The following is a 19,553-nucleotide window of genomic DNA, read 5'->3' on the forward strand; positions in this document are numbered from 1 at the left end:
AGCACAAGGCCCTGAAGACTTCTCGCTGCCAAAGGGAGGCTCTTGGTTTCTGGCTCTCCAGACAGATGATGCTCCACCAGAAGTCAGGTCCAACAGTTCCGTGTCTGAATCAGTTGTAAAATACCACTGAGAGGACACATTTCCTAATTCATCAGCCTTTAGTAGTCCCTTGGTAAAAAGTAAAAAAAATGCAGACATGTTGTGAGAAGTTAGGTCAGAATTCAGTTTCAGTCCTAGGCACTTGTATTGGATGTGCAGAGACCTGTAGACGCAGATCTACAACTTCCTGAGTTCTGCTCCCAGGCTGTATTAGAGTCATCATTTCACAAACTGTACCATAGAGAAGCAAAAGAAATATAAAATAAATAATATATAAAGGGAATGAAGAATTCAACCATATCATTAAATAAAAAAATGACTGCTGAAAAGCAAGTGGACCAAGCAGGTATTAATTTAGTAAATCTAGAGACGGGGACCTGTGTTTGTTTGTTTGTTTTTGAGACAGAGTTTCGCTCTTATTGCCCAGGCTGGAGTGCAATGGCTCGATTTTGGCTCACTGCAACCTCTGCCTCCTGGCTTCAAGCGATTCTCCTGTCTCAGCCTCCTGAGTAGCTGGGATTACAGGCACCTGCCACTATGCCTGGCTAATTTTTGGTATTTTTAGTAGAGACGGGGTTTCACCATGTTGGCCAGGCTGGTCTCGAACTCCTGACCTCAGGTGATCCACCTGCCTCGGCCTCCCAAACTGCTGGGATTACAGGCATGAGCCACCGCGCCCGGCCAGGACAGGGATCTGTTTTTAAAGAATGAGTTGGAAAGTCTGGAAGAAAATTGCAAACTCTCTTAAAATTCTGATATAGCAATTGATATGCAAATAAAATGCAAAAGTGGTTTGCCATGGCAACTACTTAATTGTCGACATAAATTATCACAGAGCCATGGATGATCTATGTTCAAATTACATTAACAAATAATAATTTAAGCATGGCTCCGAATATTTACGTGGGCAGTTCTGGCACTCTGTTGTAGGGGCTTAATGCAAAGGTGGTATTCTTTTAAGCTATAAAGCCACTTCAAAACTAATCTGCATCTGCTATGAAGAACCGTCCTACAGCACGGTCAGCCACATTTATGAGCTCGTTTATTGTAGATGGTCTTCCCAGTAGCTTTATTAAATGGCCAGCAACTTTTTTCTTTTAAAGACAGCCACCAGTACATATTAAATATAAAGCTACACACACGGAGAAAATGAAGCCAATATTAAAATGCTTTAAGAATCAGTACAAATACGTGTCCACAACTCTTAAGTAATTTCAACTCAAAATGCAGAGTGGCTGTGTGTTCAGAGTGACAGAGGCCACATTCAGGGATGTAGTGTTGAAAAGACAGCACCTGGTTTGTTGTAGTAGGAATTATTTAACATTATCTGCACCCAAAGACCTCAGCAGGCAAGAAATTTACTTGTCCTAGAAATTCCATAGCTTAGTAACTATGTTTTATAAAAGTGCCTTTTACCCTATTACACATTACATTTTGCAGTTTATTTATTTTGGTAACTTATTTTGAATTATCAATGTATTTTGGTTATAGTCAAGCAGGAGCTCTGTCTTTCGTGATCCTGCCTGTCTGATGAATAACTTATGGAGAATGTATTTCATAAAGTTCTTTCAGTTGCATGTAAGCCAGTTAACAAACAGCTTCTCACCCCGAATGTGAAGTAAGGCTTCATCACTAACTGATGGGAAGGAATCATCTGGCTAGGTTAGTTTGTTGAGATGTATTTCAACAGTTCTAGAGTTAAGGCTTTAAAAACTGCTAGCGGAAGTAATTTGCTTTTAAACAGGAATTATTGCTGAGAAAGAGGGAGGCTTCAGCAATGGAGAAACTGCATCTTTCTTCTAGATTGTTTCTCCACATATCCTAAGGGCATCAGACAATTTTTAATTGATGGCCATTAATTTCAAGTAATTATAACAGAAACTTCCTTTGGGGATCTTGGTTGTAAGATCTTTTTATGACAACTATGCTCTGATTGTCTTCTAAAGAATTCTATTTATGTTCATCTGTCATCTTGTCTCCACCCTGGAGAGTGTTTTTCTTGCCAACTATAATATCATGGGAGTATTTTTAGTAGAAAATGGATATCTTACTAGATTTCTCTGGGGAAACAGCAAAAGCATTAATGTAAGCTTCTTTTTTTCTTTTTAATTGACACTTGAAAATAACCAGTTCCTTCCCTTTTTCTCTTGCTTGTCTCTGAAAATCTTACTGGTTAAAGCTTCTAAAATTATTGATCATGTACTAAAATAACATGTGGGTATCTGCTCTCAAAGATGCTGTAGTCATTCACAAAAACCCTTTTATTGCCAGGAAACCCTTTGACTTCTAGTTCCTGATCTGGCCCCTGGAGCTAAATGAGTTACTAGATGTCGATGTTAAGCCTGGTTTAGCTTGTCCACGAACTCTTGAAACTTTAAAATGAGATGGAGTAAGCCACGTAGGCTCATGCCTGTGGTCCCAGCTACTCGGGCAGGAGGATCACTTGAGTTTGGGACCGTAGTGCAATATGATCACATCTGTGAATAGCCACTGCATGCTAGCCTGGACAACACAGTGAGACCTCATCTCTTCTAACTTAAACAAGTTTGGACCTAGACTCCAAGGAGACTCAGAGCCTCCTTACCCTGTATCTTGATACTTGCACAGTAAATAAATAGGCTTCTTAGAAAGGGGTCCGCATCTCAACACAGGTACCCTCTACACTCCCCCATCTGTTACCCCGCAGAAGGGCCGTCAGCCAGAAGTTGCTTCCTTCGAACGAGTGCTGGTCCAGTCTGTGCTAAGGCTTCTCCCATTTCACGGCAAAATCAAGGAAGTTTAGTAAGTGTAGTAACATTTCATCACTTCAAAGAAATGTCATTTATTTTCCAATTCCATCCTTCACCCTTCTTGTATTAAAATATTTTTATGAAATGATGAGAGGAGATAATAAAGGCTATCTTCAGTGTTCTTATTAGCAAAATAAAACATGTTGACCTCCCAACAATTTTTCTGGACTGTAAAGTCCAGAAAGTGTGGGAACCACTGTTTTAGAATATAAGGAAGCCCCACAAGGGTGTGACGTGTCTTTTCAGTTATACCTCTAGTGTTCAGAATGGAACCCACTACGTACATAGTCGATGTTCAGTAAATGTGTGTTCGTTGACAGGCACATATCTGTGGAACCACTGATTAGTCTCTTCTAGCCCCAGCTGTAAATTTATAGGTGTTTGAATTTAACAAATGCCACTAAGTCTCAATTCTGACATAGACCCAGCCCTCCTGGACAGTTATGGCATAAGTAACTGATGAGCCATCAGCTGAAGAATCACTTTAGAACTGGTCATCACTGAAACCAAATTCTGCTTGGACTGTGAAAAAGTTTTCATTGAAGAACCTTAATGGGCAAAGGTATAGATTAACCAAAAGTGATCATTTTGGGGCAGAAATTCTTGATTCATGTTATAACTCCTACTTTGTTATATTACTTTTATTTATTCAGACTCTGAGTGGCTAACTGAAGTTTTGGTACTGAAGATAGCCCATCTGGCATCTGAGGAAGACAAGCAGGATTGAATACCTTTGCTAATTTCATTTGGGCTGGTAGGGTACAGAACCAGAACTCTCCCTGGGTGGAAGGAAGAGATCTTGCCTCCCCCCCAACCCTCTGGTGTTTACAGTTGTTCTAAGCAAGAGTTCACGAGAGCCAGATGCCTAAGAGCAGCTTCCCCTGCATGCAGACATAGGAGTAAGCAGATCCCTCAATGACATGGGTTTAACTAACACCCACTGGATCACGGATAGTGGTGCAAGGATTCAGGGGTAGGAGGCAGTCAGGAAAGACAAAGATATCAGCTCTATGAATTGAGAAAGGCTGCTTGGGAGGTGAGATGGCTGAACAGTGGCCTGACCTATTGGAGGAGAGATTTGGGACTGAGATGCTTATTGCCCAATTTTGTCTAATTGGCTACAGATGGCTTTCTTGGATGTGTTTTTTTATGGATGATTTTGTGGGTGGCATTATTTTTCTGGATGGATCTGTAATTTCAAATGGTTCCCAAGCATACACGATCTGAGCAAAAACTAAGTCATCAGTTGATTATACTGCTCTTTTTTTTTTTCCTTCTGGTCCAGTGGGTTTGGTGCTGTTTGCAGTTTTCTGCTCACACAGGTGTTCCACATTCTGTACAAGGTTCACATCATAGTGAGCCTTAAATTGTTCTGACCTGTTCATTAGGCTTCTTTCTAGAAGTTGGTTGGACCAAGGGCAGCCATTCCAAAGTGGCATCTAATGCTTTGGTAAGGTTGGTGACACTCAGATCAAATGGAAGGGAGTGGAGATGGAATTTCTTTATCTTGCTGTTGTTTTGCGATAGGATTAGCAAGTCAACCTGCTTGACAATAGGCTACCCTTTATTTTGGTGCATTCTTCCACTCTCCATAACCCCTCATGACACTCCTGTGGTTTCTCACTTGATAACGGTTCCTTATCACCTGCTCTCTAATCCTCATAGATATAACTAAGCAAGCTTTTGAATGCATATCAGTCTCCCCTCTTCAGCTGGACAAATGTTTTTGTCTTGGAAGTTAGTCTCTGGTATGCAGTAAAACAGCAATCTAGGATAAGGCTCAGGAAGTGGACTCTGGAGCCAGGTTCTCTAATTTGAGTCCCTGTCCTGCCGTTGATTAACTGTGTAACCCTACTTAGCCCTTCAGTGCCTCAGTTTCCTCATCTGTCAAATGATATTAATAGTATCAACCTCACAAGATTGCTATCAGGACTGCATGAGTTATATTTAAAGTGCTTAACCAGTGCCTAGCACAGAGTGCTCAACAAGAATGAAATGCTCCCATTGTTAGTGTAAGTTATCTTCATGATTATTAAAGGGTTCTAATCATCTTTACAAACTTCCAACTAAAGTATCCATTGTGAATGTGTACTATAAATTTGGGGGAGGGTGTTTATAGTTTCATCTCCATTTCATCTTTGGAATCTATCATTTTTACTATAGAAGACCTTTCCAGAAGGTTCTTCCAAAGAAGGTGATGCTTGGAAAGGAAATGGGCGTCAGGAATGGTATGTGAAGCTGGTCAACACTGCCATATGTGTAGAGGACTGCGTAAGAGGCACTGAGTGTAGATGGGGATAGGACTGGAGACATAGAAACTGAGGAATAGGAACACTCTTTACACTGTCAACACGTTTCCAGTGGAATCGCAGTTCAGGCCTGCAGCCTGTCTTGGAACCAGTGCTGTTTTATAATGGGATGAGTGCATCTATGTCACAGTAAGACTTCTGTTTTTTACTGGATAGTTTTCCAGATAGATGATTATCCACTTACTTTTTATTATTTTTACCCAAGACATTCATTCTAAATTGTATCATGTATGTCTCTTTCTTCTGAAGTAAGGTGTCTTTTGTCTTGGTGAGTAAGGATCAGTACTGCAGAGTGTCTCCAGAGCCCCTGCACATGGGAAGTCTGCAGGTTCCCACTGTGGTCTTTGGGAAGAGAATATCTTAATGGCAAATTCAGTGGCGAGGGAACTGGATGTGGTCTGATACATGTGCTGTCCTCAAAGCACAGCCTTCAGACTGTCTGACAGTTTACCTTGGGATATTGTAAAAGAGAAATTATCTCCACCTAACAACAGTCGGTGGCCTACAAATAGCTGTTAGGGGCTGCCACAATGACTTCCGACTATCAGCATGGAACATGACTTGGGGAAAGATTAAAAACTTAGAAAAGAGAGGGAAGCACACAGATGAGCATTAACCACACACAGAGATGATGCTTATTACTCAGTCACCAGTTGTTGTACACTTGATTGAGACAGATGGCCTGACTTCTAAACATCTACTGGAAACAGAAAAACACACCCTCACCCTCAGAGGTTGATCTGCAATGCTGCCAAGAGGAGTGGGCGTTTTCCTGGGCTGCAGAACAGTTCTGCATCCTCTGCCCATATTGTCAGTACCTTCGCAGTGGTGGTTTCCGTTCTCCAGGCTCACACTGCTTCTAATATTTACCACCCTGCCTCTTTCACAAGTGGCCATGGCTCATCTCCTTCCCCCACGTATCCTTTGTCTTCTCTCACCTGTCCTTTCCTGTCCTTCTCCCGCGTGCTGCTCCTCTCCCGGCCAGTGCCTGGCAGGCTCTCACAGGTCAGCGACAGCCTGTCTTGGCAGCTGTCCTTGCCACAGCCGGGCCAAGCTGGAAACAATTTCAGAGATCTGAGCCTAGACTCAGGCTGGTCTCTAGATACCTGAAAGTGTATTACATTTAATCAACTGACTACTTTTTTCTATGTGATTTCCTAACAACCAGCTATTTTCTGTAGCCAGGAAGGTTTTCAGTGCAGGCAGTTATGCAAAAGACCAGTCCTGTGGTTTGGTCTGCACATGTGTTTCAGTAGTAACTGTGTAGCTGGCATTCTGTTGCCCAGAATTGCAAACTGAAGCTTTTCCTCCAACCATTTCAAAAACTTGTCAAGAACTTTCTACAATGGCTTTGTTTAAAAATGTAATATAATCACATCACCTTATCTTTTCATTCGTCCATTCAAATCAGTGAATATTTACTAAGCACCTGTTACGTGTCAGACCTTGTTCTAGGCAGTTGGGACACAAAGAACAAACTGCATAAAGTTCCCTGTCCTCATGGAGTTTACATTCAAGCTGGCGGGGGGCAGACAAAAAATAAGTAAACTATATAGTATCTTAAAAGGTAGTGTGCAATAGGGTAGAGGAGCCGGGAGAAGGTGTAGCCCGGGTAAGAGAGGTCGGGGTATGCTGGAATAGTGGGAGGGAATGTTGAAGATAGTTAGGGTAGGATTTATTGAGGAGATTTAACCACAGCCTTAAAGGAGCTAGAGGAGTTAGCCATGTGGGTATCAGGAGAAAACATTCCAGGCAAAGGGAACAGCTAGAATGAAGGCCTACAGGCTTTGCCGATAGAGTAATGTGGGATTTCTGAGAAATGAGTCAAAGATGATAGCAAGGTTTCTGACCTGCACATGTCTTAAGAATTGAACTCTCATTTGCTGAGATGAGGTGGACAAGGTGAAGAACAGGTTTTGAGTGGGGAATGGAAATCAAGAGTCCTGGTTTGGACATAATTTTCAAGTGCCTTGCTAGACATCCCAGTAGAGGCCAAGCAGGCAGCTGGATATGCACATCTGGAGTTCAAAACTGGAAATGAAAACTCAGCTTGGGGTAGTACTTAAAGCCATGGGACCAACTGTGATCAGGAGGGGAATGTAGATAGGGAGGAGGACCAAGGAGTGAGCCCTGGGCACCCCTGTGCTTAGACTGGAAAGGTAAAGGGGGAACAGCAAAGAACACCAAGAAGGAAAAGCCAGTGAGGCTTCCCATCTGGAGGCAGAGCACTGGCTGATGATCTTAAATTCGTATGAGAATAACTGTCCTGTCAGAGTTTTCCTTTATTCTAGTACCATCAGTACTTTGTGAAGCTGTCCCCCCTGAAAAGCCTGGAATGCTGTCTAAGCTGTGTCAGATGGAATACAGGAAGCAACTTAGTGGCAGGGCAGCCCTTGGGCATTATGCTGTAGTGAGCTGTGCTGGGTCAACAAGGGCTGGGGCTCAGACTTAGCTAGATCCACAGCCCTCTGAGTCACAGGGCGGACCAACACAAAACACTAGAGGGATTTGTTTTTTTTGGGTTTTTTTTGTTGTTTTTTTCAGAAAAATGTTATAAGAGAAATTGATGTTTAATAGTTAGATGGTCTGCTATGTTCCTAAATGGGCCAATGGCCGGCTATTTCAAAGACAGACAGAATATGAACTCTTGACCTAGTTGTGTGCCACACCTAGCAGGTTTATCAATGAATGTTAAGGCAAAGTTGTAATGTCTCATTAGAATTCATATCGATTCTAATTAACCTATAACCAAGTTCCTAAAAAGTGTCACGAAGTGTGCTGGGTATGGGAGATACCAAAGCTTTTCTGCTTCAAGAGGCTGAGTCCCACTAGGATACTGTTGTATCATCAGGGTTGAGAGTAATGCCCTCATTAAACAGCTATTGAATGAATTTTTAAAAGTGAGAAGGAGCTCAAGAGGGATGTCCGTAGGAGGTGGGAACACAAGAATAACCCTGTGGCAAGAAGTGGTGACAAACATTTCCCGGAGAGGCAACACTTGCATTGGAATGAGGGAGAGCATGCCCAGATGCGGGAGCGTCCAAGGGGTCACTATGAATAACAGGCCCCTGTTCGAGGAATGGTGATGTGTGTAGTGTGACCAGATTGTTGACTATCACCAGCCTCTGAAACCCTACAGCATCCCACTCCTATAACCCAGCCATGGCCATCCATAAATGGTCTGTGAAGGCAAGCACATGGCATGCACTCCGTGGACATGCTCGGGAACTTCCTAAGTAGGGCCCACGTTGATCAGAGGTACTTTACATCTGCTGTCAATTGTCTGCTGTGAACTCTCTCCAGAGACGTTCAGATATTTCATAGCTGTGGAATAAGCTGTTTTTGATTTCGACTTAGTAAAGGTGCTGAGTGTTGGCCCTGTCAGTGGTGGCTTCTCCACAGATTGCTGGTAGTGGTAACAGGTGACCTTCTTTTGTTTCTGTTCTCAGAATTTCCTTTGTAAGCTGAGGTCTAGTCTTTAATATTTAGTCTGGAAGCTTGTGTGATGGGGAAGTGGGAGTGTGGTGTCTAAAGACTCACTTCTTCAGACAGTTACTCTGCGGAACAAGAGCCAGCCTGTAGTGCTCACTTTTCAGGCAGGAAAAATGGCCTTTTTCTGTACAAATGGTTGGTGACCCACAAAGACAAGAAACCTTGAGTCCCATCCATTGGCCAGCAGGTGGTGAAGGAGGGTAGTAATCATGACTGATGTGGAGGGGGTGGGGTGGCCAGAGAAAGGCTGTGAAATAACCACGGAGCCTTATCCCACTTCTTCACAAGCTGAAAAGCTGTGGTTCCGAGTTGACTCCTCCATTCCTAGCATCCCTCACTGTGCAAGATTGACGTGGTCACCTTCAGACCCAGTGAAATACTCACTGTATGCAGCAACATCTAGCCTTCCCCAAACTGGGGGACTGGCAGGACTATGGAAATGCTTTTCTTCCCACCTAAGGGATTTGATTAAAAGTATTTGATATCCCATTATTTGATTCCAGGGCAGTATTTTAAAATTTTACCTAAGACATAAATTTGTGGCTGGTCTGATCACAGTCAGTGCAAAATGTTGCTAGGAAATCAGGACTGTGACTTGGCTTTTCCTGGTATGTTTCCTACGTTTGCATTGCGAACACAGTGATAAAACTGTCCTCTGTATAGCCTCTGCCCTCACAGAGCCCAGTCCGATTATTTGTGTTAAATGCAAACCACATATTTAGATTCCCCAAAGAAACTCTGAAGATTCCTGCACAGGTAGATACACCTTCTGTGAGGAAAATATGAAAATGGCAGAGGGGTGTGGCAGGTGCTGCATTGGGATGGCTGGTGCCCAGCTGATTGGGAGGGCCAGCACCAGCTATCCTAATGCAATACCATAACCATCGGTGAGGTTGTCAAGGCTCTGTCTCCAGCTGGAGGTGGCACCTGTTGGGCAGTCCAAGTGACCGACCATCAGCTTTTCATTTGTTTTTTTTCTTCTACAGATAAGGTTGAATCATGTGACCCCCCCCACTGCCAGCAGATGCTAATGTCTTCTAACCCCCTCAGTACAATGAGGCTGTTAGAACACGGGGATGAGGATGTTAGATGTCTTTTAAGGTTATGAAAATTGTTACCTTCTAGGGCACCATTCTGTCAAGTTGAGCCATTGCAGAGGTGACCAGCCCTCCAGGTGACTTATGGCTTCTTTCCATGGTGGCTGCGTTGTCTTTGGTGGCTGGCCAGTGTCATTCTCCCCCCATTTCTTCTTCCTCCCAGCTGGGCTTGCTGCGACCCAGTCATGAATCAGGTAGAGATGCCAGGCAGAAGAAAATAAATGCCCACAGCCCTAGTCCCTTCCTTTTTCCATTGCCCTTCACAACACACAAACACACCCCCAAAACAACAGTGCAGTGAGGCAAGGTGATGGCAGGGCCCCAGAGACTACTAGAGAGGGTGGCCTCACTTCAGGAACTGCTTTTTTAATAGCTGCAAAAGGAGATTAGACCATTTTCTGGCTCAGCTGTCATGTGAAGCCCAGTCCAAAGCATCCTTTACCTTCCATTTGGCCTCTGGACGTAACCTATGACCAAGTTGATAGTCCCTGAGTGTAGTCCAAATTGAGTACCAGAAAAACCATTCCAAGTCTCCAGCAAACTTCTTATCTGTTACTGTATTCTCTTGCCTTTGTCTCATATGCCCATTGAAGAAGTTATTGATTTTAATTGTCTTATTAGTATCAAGCCCATTTGGAATTCAGGGCACAAGATTGCTTTTAAACCCCAGGGCTCACAGGCCTAGAACAGGATACATCAGCCACCCAAGGGTCTCCATTTTCTTTCTTGCCGACAGACACATTTCATTCTTACTGACTGATCTCTCAGTTATTTTACTGATTTCCTCCATGGGCACTGTGGTTTAGAAATATTTTATTACAAAGCAAATTGCACTGTCAATAAGTTTTTATTAAGGGCCTACTGTGTGCCCAGCATCATTCTAAGCACGGGCATTAGAGCAGTAAACTAAATACACAAAAATCCCTGCCCTCATGGAGCATAAAGTCTAGGACGGAGATGGATAATCATCAAATAGTAGGCTGAGTCGTATGAAATAAAATTCTTGTAGGTAAACATTATCAACTACTGAGTTTCTTGTGACTGCTAGGATGAAGTCTGTGCCTGAGGGATGCTTGTCAGGGCCCAGGAACTCCTGTCCAGGCTGCTCTGAAGCTGCTTCGGCCTGAGAGCAGTGGAGAAGCAGGGCCAGGCTGGGCTCAGACAGGTAGCTTTGCTTCCCACTGTGGACCTCGTGAGGGGAGGACTATGTGTGGCATTCACCACAGAGGGACACCCGAGTCACTGATCTTGCTGGGATTCCTTTGGTAGAAGAGGCTTTATCTACATACCCAAAGAAATGATAAATGTGATTTTTTAAAAAAAATTTATTTTTGCTTACCTGAAGGCCCAGTTTTCTCTTAGACATTAGTCCATTTTACAGGTGAGGAATCATAGAGGGCAGAGCCTGGATTCAAACCCTATTCCATGGCCTTGGCTATGTTAATGATAACTGTGATGGGCACTGGGAGCAGAGGCCCGCCAGTCAGGGCAGAGTGGACAGTGGTGACTTCCTCCACTGCCCCACGGAGCCCTGGGTTAAGGCGCTCTTGTGCTTGTTGGGGCTGGCTGCCCAGGTTGCAGCGTGTGGTTGGCACACTTCACACCCACGGGGCAGATATACCTCGCCCACTTTGTATTACTCTCTCACATGGACTTTCCTGTGGGCTTATAAATATTCAAGCTGAAGCTTTCCACAGGCTCACAAGCATGGCACCCTTATGTGATTTAAACAACAGCAAGAGTCTCCCTGCTTTCCTTATTCACAAACTGAGCCAGGAACAGCCACAAGATCTGAAGATGGCCTGAAGCCCCTTAGCAGTCACACCTGAGCCATTAGAAAAGGGAGTGCCTCAGGGCAATTAATGCTCCTGGCTGGGCTCAGCACGCTGTGGAAAGGAGCCTGATGCTATCAAAAATAAGGATTGTATTAAGTGATGTAAAACCTGCCTGCTTCCCCAGAGAACCCAAGACAGCCAAATTAAGGTATTTCTTGCGCCCTACAACTAGCCAGAGCCTGGCACAAGGTGGCAGAGCTGGTATGTGACAGCAAACTCCATGCTTTGTCTTCTGTCCCTAATATATTAAAGTGCACATATAATAATATATTAAAGTGCACATATAATACAAATGCAATGTGCAGTTAATGTTGAATTGGAACAAAAAATATGAACACTTTGGTCTTTTAAAGGGAAGAGCAGCTAATGCTGCCTCACCTCAGGCCTACACTCAGAGCTTTAGGGCAGAGGCTGCAGCACACCCAAAAGCGCCTTTGCATGCCAGGCTGGGGGAAATTGTACAGAAGGCCCATGGAGGGTACACCAGAGTGGCACCTTAGGACCTGGAGGGAGAAAACTATTAACGTCCCCATCATACCTTGGGGGGAGGCTTCATAGGGAACAAAGTGGGATGCAGACAAGATTAATTGGGGTTTATCATAGGCCTTAGAAATATTTAAGAATTGGTTAAATCATTTGAGATCTCAGCTGAACAAACCTCTGTTCAGATGGAGAATATTTTTTCAAGAGTACTGAATGTAGCCTGGGGGTCTCCTCTCTCCACAAATTATTATACTTCTCAAAATATGCCCTTAACAGTGAGCTGATCTGCTTCTGCGTGGGAGGGGCCTGCCGAGGGCTTTTGACCTGGGTTCAGGCTCATCGTCCGTTTCCAGTTTTGTTACGATGGTAGAACAGACTTCACGATTCACAGCCACCTGTGAGTGATGGATTAGTCCATTTTACAGGTGAGGAATCGTACATCAGTCACTCAGCTCATAGAGGAAAGAACCTGGATTAAAACTCTTAAAGTCAGAGCTCTTAACTATTAACGGAATCACCTCTTAATTTGGTGAGTCTCTGCTGTGGTCCACCATATTTCTGGTTTGTGTTCTAGCCTCCTGTCCTCACACTAGACTATGGGGTCTTTTCTGCTACTTGATTTCTACCCTTTCATTGCTGTGGTTCAGGACCTTCCATATTCTAGAGGACCAAGAGTCTGCACTGGCTGCCTTGGCCTTGGGGGAACTGGCTGCTGCTCATTTCTAACAGCCTCGCTCCAGCTTCACTTGCTCTTCCCAGCACCAATCACATTTCCTTGCTGCAACTCATTGCCTCCCGGGTTCCCACCACTCAGATCTATAGAGAGGGCTACGGGGTTATAAAGACTTCCTTGTGAATCACCCCTCTTCAGACAGTGAGCATCTGAATTGATTCCCTCTACTCCACCCCTGCTACAAAGTCCCTTGAGGCCATCTGAGAAGAACAATGGGATGGGGTGGAGACACTGAGATCCCAAAATGCCCTGGTAGTCACATGCCAAGCTGGACACCATCACAGGATGAAGACCACTATGAAAGTTGTCATGTGTGAGTTGAAACACTGTCCCCAATCTTCCTTCAGGCCTCATACTGCCATAAAGTCAGTCATGTTTTCTTTGTGGGGAAGTTGCTGTAAATGACTTAGAAGCTTTGGTGGGGTAAACCCAGAGAATTTCAGTCAAGGTAGGTAAAGAAACAGAACTCAGAGCCAAGATTAATTCACAAGGATAGAAATGATATTCCCAGGTATCTAAAAAGTGGGAACTTTGATTATGATATAGCATTCTTGATTACACAGGTTGAATTTTTCAGAGAAAAGGTTTTTGCCCTCCTCCTCCTCTTGCAGTATCTTGCTTTTTTTTTTTTTTTTTGAGGGAGTCTCACTCTTTCGCCAGGCTGGAGTGCAGTGGCCGAATCTCGGCTCACTGCAACCTCCACCTCCCGGGTTCAAGCGATTCTCCTGCCTCAGCCTTCCCAGTAGCTGGGACTACAGGTGTGCCACCACGCCCAGCTAATTTTTGTATTTTTAGTTAGATGGGGTTTCACCATGTTGGCCAGGATGGTCTCACTCTCTTGACCTCGTAAGCCACCTGCCTCAGCCTCCCAAAGGGCTGAGATTACAGGCATGAGCCACTGTACCTGGCCTAAAGAAGATCTGTTACCAAGAAAGTTTTACTGGGTAAAATCTGGGGGGCCTAGGTTGCCTTTGTCATTTCAGGCCTCTGGCTTTTTTGGGAGGAGCTGCTGTCATGTGACTGGCAGCCAGGGTGAGGCACCCACTGCAGGCACAGGGCTGATACCTGAAGGTCAGCAAGTGACTCCTTTTGTGGCCCACCCTAGTCCTAGCTCTGGTGGGACTAGGCAGGAAAAATAACTCAAGTGATGCATTCTGGTTATATAGTCAGCAGTAATGCTGTGAAGAACAGGAAAATAGGTGTTTAAAATGACAAGGTAGTAGGGTCAGCAAAATGGGAGTAAAGCTTATTAATGTCTACTCTCTTAAAAGTACACAGAAAGTCCTTACAAAGTTTGCAATTTGTTTGTAAATGTGTATGTAAATACAGAAATATCTGGCTTACTTAAAGCACTAATAATCAGGTAAAGACCTGATCTCCCTCGTGGCCCTTGCTCTTGCATTTAATCAGGTTGACATCAGATGGTTCTGTGAATTTCCTTAGACCAGGAGTTGGCAAACTCTTTCTGCAAAAAGCCAGACAGTAAACATTTTAGATTTTGCAGACCATAGGAAAGCAGTCGTAGGCTTCCAAAAATGAATGGCCACAGCTGTGCTCCAATAAAACTTATAAAGTTACATTTGGCTTGAGGGCCTCGGTTTACCAACATCTGCCTTAGACCAAAAGAGAAATGCTCAGTGCACCAAAAGCCCTTTGGGAATACATAGTAACAAGTTGGCCACGCATGGCGGAGGCCGAGGTGGGTGGATCACTTGAGCTTAGGAGTTTGAGACCAGCCTGGGCAACATAGCAAGACCTCATCTCTACTTAAAAACTTCGCCAGGTGTGGTGGTGTGTGCCTGTAATCCAAGCTACTTGGGAGGCTGAGACAGGAGGATAGCTTGAGCCCAGGAGTTCAAGTGCAGTCAGCTACAATTGCACCACTGCACTCCTGCCTAGGCAACAGATTGAGACTCTGTCTTAAGAAGAAGAAAGGTTCCAGTTTGCTTTTCTAGAAGAGAAATTTTTAGTGGATTCACATTCCAATATGTAAAAAAGTGGCTGAAAATATTTCTAATAATGTGATACTTCTCAATCAGGTCAGATTAGTTTGCATTAAACAGTCCTAACACTTTCTATTGCAGAATAGATGCCCTTGCCCAAAGCAAGCAAATCAAGTTAACAGTTACAACAGATCTGGACAGTTGTAGCACCGTGGGGATTTTCTAATCTGTTTTCTCTTTTGTCCTGCAGGTCTATTTCTTATCCTCGGTTTGATACTCTACCCTGCTGGCTGGGGTTGCCAGAAGGCCGTAGACTACTGTGGACATTATGCATCTGCCTACAAACCTGGAGACTGCTCCTTGGGCTGGGCCTTTTATACCGCCATCGGGGGCACAGTCCTCACTTTCATCTGTGCTGTCTTCTCTGCACAAGCAGAAATTGCAACCTCTAGTGACAAAGTACAGGAAGAAATTGAAGAGGGGAAAAACCTGATATGCCTCCTTTAGTTTGGAAGAGACAATGCCATTTTCTCCCTTGAGTAATCTTGTGAAACAGTCCACAGTTTCATCATTTGAGTCAAGTGGAGAACTAACCTTTACCTACCAAAGCCACGTTCCACGGCCCGAGGCTTAAACAGGACCAATGAGAGGCCACATCCAGCTACGCAAAGTTACTGGACATGCGGTCTGCAGTGCACATTATAAGGAATGGAACATGAAGATAGTATATAATCCCTGACCTGGAATTGCCAAGTTCTGTCAGACTCCATCTCCCCCAGGTTCAATGAAGGATAATCTAAATCATTAGGGCAGCAGTTTCTCTGGTAACGGAAGAGACCGTCTGCCAGATTTGCAGGCTGTTTCTGCTCCAACACTGCTCGTTTGTGAGCATCTCTGCCTCAGAATGGGGTTTTGGGTTGGAGTTTTTGTTTTCCTCTGTTCTTTCAAGGTGTCCCCAACGAACAGAAAACTATAAACTTACTGGGGACAGGATGTGTGCTAAAGGGCACAGCAAGACACTGTCTTTTGCTTAGCTGACCAAAGGGGTCAGCAGGGATGGTGTGGAGTCATGCTGTGGAACTTATTCTAGGCTGAATCCTAGGGTAAGGTGGATCAACTGAACTGTCACTCCAGAGATTTTAGAAATTTGAGTAAAGAAACAATAAGGACCTATACAATCATATGAGAACAAAAATATGAAATCTTGCTAGTGAAAACGTATTTTTTCCTCTTCCCAGCAGCCAGGCTAGCACCAGTTCTGGCCCAGTCTCTTTTCTTCTAAGGTTAGGATTGTGCTTTGACTGCCAAAGGAAACCTCACTGTTTCCTTCCAGGGTCTGAGGTCTCCAAGCTTAGCTGTGGCTCATTCAGATGTTCACTGGGAGGACCTGCCAGAATCTCGGCACTTGAGGGGAGACCTTTCCTCCCTGTTCGGTGACCATGCTGTAGTCAGCTCTATTTCCAATCCCGACAGTAGCAGAATGGCATTCTACAACAAAAAGAAGCTAGTTATGGGAGTTAAGTTTTTGTAGTTACTGGTGTTGATCCTGAAAGCAGACTGAGATAACATTAAATTGCTGCAACTGAAGAACTGCAGCCAAGACCTTAATTCCAGGAAAGCACAGAGGACAAAGTTAATTCAAAAAGAGGAGCTAGATCAAGGTCACAGCACTGCCTACATCTGTTTACAAAAAGAATCAAATACCACTATGAATAAGGATTCAGGGGCTTTTAATCTACTTTCCATAAATTACCAATATCACTGATTCAGAAAGATAGTATCTCAGAATGACCACAGCAGCGCAGAAACAAGCTACTCTGACATTATGGGAGCTTCAAAATTGTATCATGATACAGGAACACTCCTTAGCACTTTAAGAAAGTGAGATGGAACTGCCAGATTTCTGGAAGGAGAAAAAGTGTAGGTATTTGGGTTCATTAATCTGCTCACTTGACTTTGTTTTGAAAAAGTACCTTCTGTGGACAAGGTATTGTGTGTTGTGCTACCAGCTATACAACCGTGATTTCAGATTTTGCAACCTTGCCCCGAGTGAGTCATGTTAAAGCTGTCTGAGTCTAAAGCACCATACCTTGGTGCAGAACAGATAATTATACAGAGATGGAATGGGACAACCAAAGTTTTACTACATTCTGATGTTTGGCCTATATAAGAAACCATCTTCTCTCACAGATTAAGGGCTAAGGGCAAAAGGGGTGGGAGATGTGGAACTAGGTCTTAATGAGTTTCCCATTCTTGAACCAAAATTCAAAGTGAGTGAGATGTAAATCCTGTGATTTTGGTGAAGAAAAAAACGGGTATCTTCATAGCAGCCGAGGAAACCTTAACCGTATCTCTACCACCACACAGAAAGAGGCTGGAGGAGCCACTGGACAAAGCTCCTGTCTCTGTGTGTACATTTATAATGTTCTACCAAGTCTCTCTCAAACCTTGGCAATAATTTTCATTAAAAGCAATCCCATTCATCAGACAAATCTTGATGAAAAACACAAAATTTTTCCATAAACTTATCAGAAGACTCTTTTTTCTTTTTCTTTTTTTGAGACAGAGTCTTGCTCTTGCCCAGGCTGGAGTGCAGTGGCGCGATCTCGGCTCACTGCAAGCTCTGCCTCCCGGGTTCAGGCCATTCTCCTGCCTCAGCCTGCTGAGTAGCTAGGACTACTCAGGCGCCCGCCACCGTGCCTGGCTAATTTTTTTTGTATTTTTAGTAGAGACAGGGTTTCACTGTGGTCTCGATCTCCTGACCTCGTGATCCACCCGCCTCAGCCTCCCAAAGTGCTAGGATTACAGGCGTGAGCCACCGTGCCTGGCCTCACTTTTTTCTTTCTTTCTTGGATCAAGAAACCATTTTCTGACAGTAGGTTTACAATCTCAGTGTCCTTACAAGTTAAGACCTAAGCTCAGAGGATCCTCCGAGCATGTCCATCACCTGCTCTTTGGCTACGGTGGCAGTGTACCTCTAGATCAGTCACAAGGGAGTGTGATTTCTTGGCCATAATAAACTCACTTGACAGTGTTTATGTTATTAATCTGAATGCAACAGAAGACCCTAAACCACTAAAAACTACCTAAACACTGACTTAGTAAATAGTAAAAAGGTAATGTTGGGACTTTTAAACCTTGAATCCATTAGCCAGGCTTAGGATGAAAGGACCATCTAAAATCATGCTAGTCTAAACCATACTCTTCCACACAGCTGTTTAAAAGCCACTCGGTATGAGGAATATGCTAGAAAGAAATGTTAAAAATAGATTGTTGGCCCACACTTGTTTTTCTAATAAATAGGACCATTATTACTACCAGGAAAGTCTTATTTATTTTGCCTGAATTGGTGCTTAAAGAAAGTCTCATGATGGGATGGGATGGGCTGCGCTTCTCAATGAACTCTGAGGCAGAAATATATTTGCCTTGGATTCTGTGGATTCTTTAAACCTGTGTGCTAATAATTCAAACAATGTTGCATTAATTGTATAAGGGTTTTTGTATAGTTTTCAAACATCTGTGGTGTAATGATCTTTGTTAAACATATATTCTGTAACGTGCCATAGTCTTTTTTTATGTGTAGCATATTTAAAAATATATATGTATATTATACATACACAGGTTTGTGTGAAAGATGTGCAATAACAAAGGTGTATGTATGTTTTGTTGTTTTGGAAACTGGACAGGAGTCAAAACAGGGATGTTTCTGTTTTGGCAAAGGAGAGTTCCACATTTTTGCCTTCATGGCTTATTCAGTAACCCATAATTTTAATGCTACACAAATCTTATGTGAAGAAAAGACTGGTATGAAATCATTTTTTCCTGGGTCTAAAATAATCACTAGAGTTGTGTCAAAGTTAAGCCCGCACGCCAGGCCCAGTTAATGCTAGTCTTTCATGTGAAATGTGAAGCTGCCATGTTGCCTTTCCTCTTAGTAGGATAACTAGTAGCTGGTACATAATCACTGAGGAGCTATTTCTTAACATGCTTTTATAGACCATGCTAATGCTAGACCAGTATTTAAGGGCTAATCTCACACCTCCTTAGCTGTAAGAGTCTGGCTTAGAACAGACCTCTCTGTGCAATAACTTGTGGCCACTGGAAATCCCTGGGCCGGCATTTGTATTGGGGTTGCAATGACTCCCAAGGGCCAAACGGCACGACTGGGATTTCTTCTGAGACTGTGGTGAAACTCCTTCCAAGGCTGAGGGGGTCATTAGGTGCTCTGGAGGGACTCGGCACCACTTGATATCCAACAGCCACTTGAGCCAAATATAAAATTGTATTTACAGCTGATGGACTCAATTTGAGCCTTCAAACTTGTAGTTACCCTATTATATTGTAAACTAATACATTGTCTAGCATTGATTCGGTTCTTGTGCATATGTATTTTCACAGTGTGCTCCCCTCCCCAGATCTTAATTAAACCAGATTTTGCAAATTCATTCTTATTCTTTCAAGTCTGAGTATACTGGCTTCAATATGATGTGTATAATCTGATCAAGAAAATACCTATCAGTCAACATTTATTTTAAACATTAACTTACATGTAAGATTGACAAATGGAAAAAAGATATTCAGGTATTTTAAACTATCCCATTCACTAGTAACACATATGTCCCTACCCTGGGTTATCTTTAACGTCAAGTATGTATTCCTTGAAGAAGCATCAACACAATTGTAAATAGGAAAAAACATCTTAAGTATTATAAACATATATTAATTTTAAAGTAAAGCTATGAAATATGAAAATGCTCTGAAGTATTAAAAAGG

At 43.3% G+C, this 19,553-nt stretch overlaps 1 protein-coding gene across 5 annotated transcripts in view; it reads left to right on the forward strand.

The window, feature by feature from the left end:
- Window positions 1-19,225, forward strand: part of LHFPL2 (LHFPL tetraspan subfamily member 2) — a 229,490-nt gene extending 210,265 nt beyond the window's left edge. For all 5 annotated transcript variants that reach the window (XM_058440772.1, XM_032156989.2, XM_032156992.2 and 2 more), the window contains one exon: window positions 15,031-19,225. In XM_058440772.1, the coding sequence (XP_058296755.1) occupies window positions 15,031-15,287 (257 nt within the window). In that variant the 3' untranslated portion in view covers window positions 15,288-19,225. The remainder of the gene's footprint in view (window positions 1-15,030) is intronic.
- The last annotated feature ends 328 nt before the right edge of the window (window positions 19,226-19,553 follow it).

The sequence above is a fragment of the Hylobates moloch genome, unplaced genomic scaffold, assembly GCF_009828535.3.
Source record: "Hylobates moloch isolate HMO894 unplaced genomic scaffold, HMol_V3 SCAFFOLD_6, whole genome shotgun sequence".
Classification (NCBI taxonomy): domain Eukaryota; kingdom Metazoa; phylum Chordata; class Mammalia; order Primates; family Hylobatidae; genus Hylobates; species Hylobates moloch.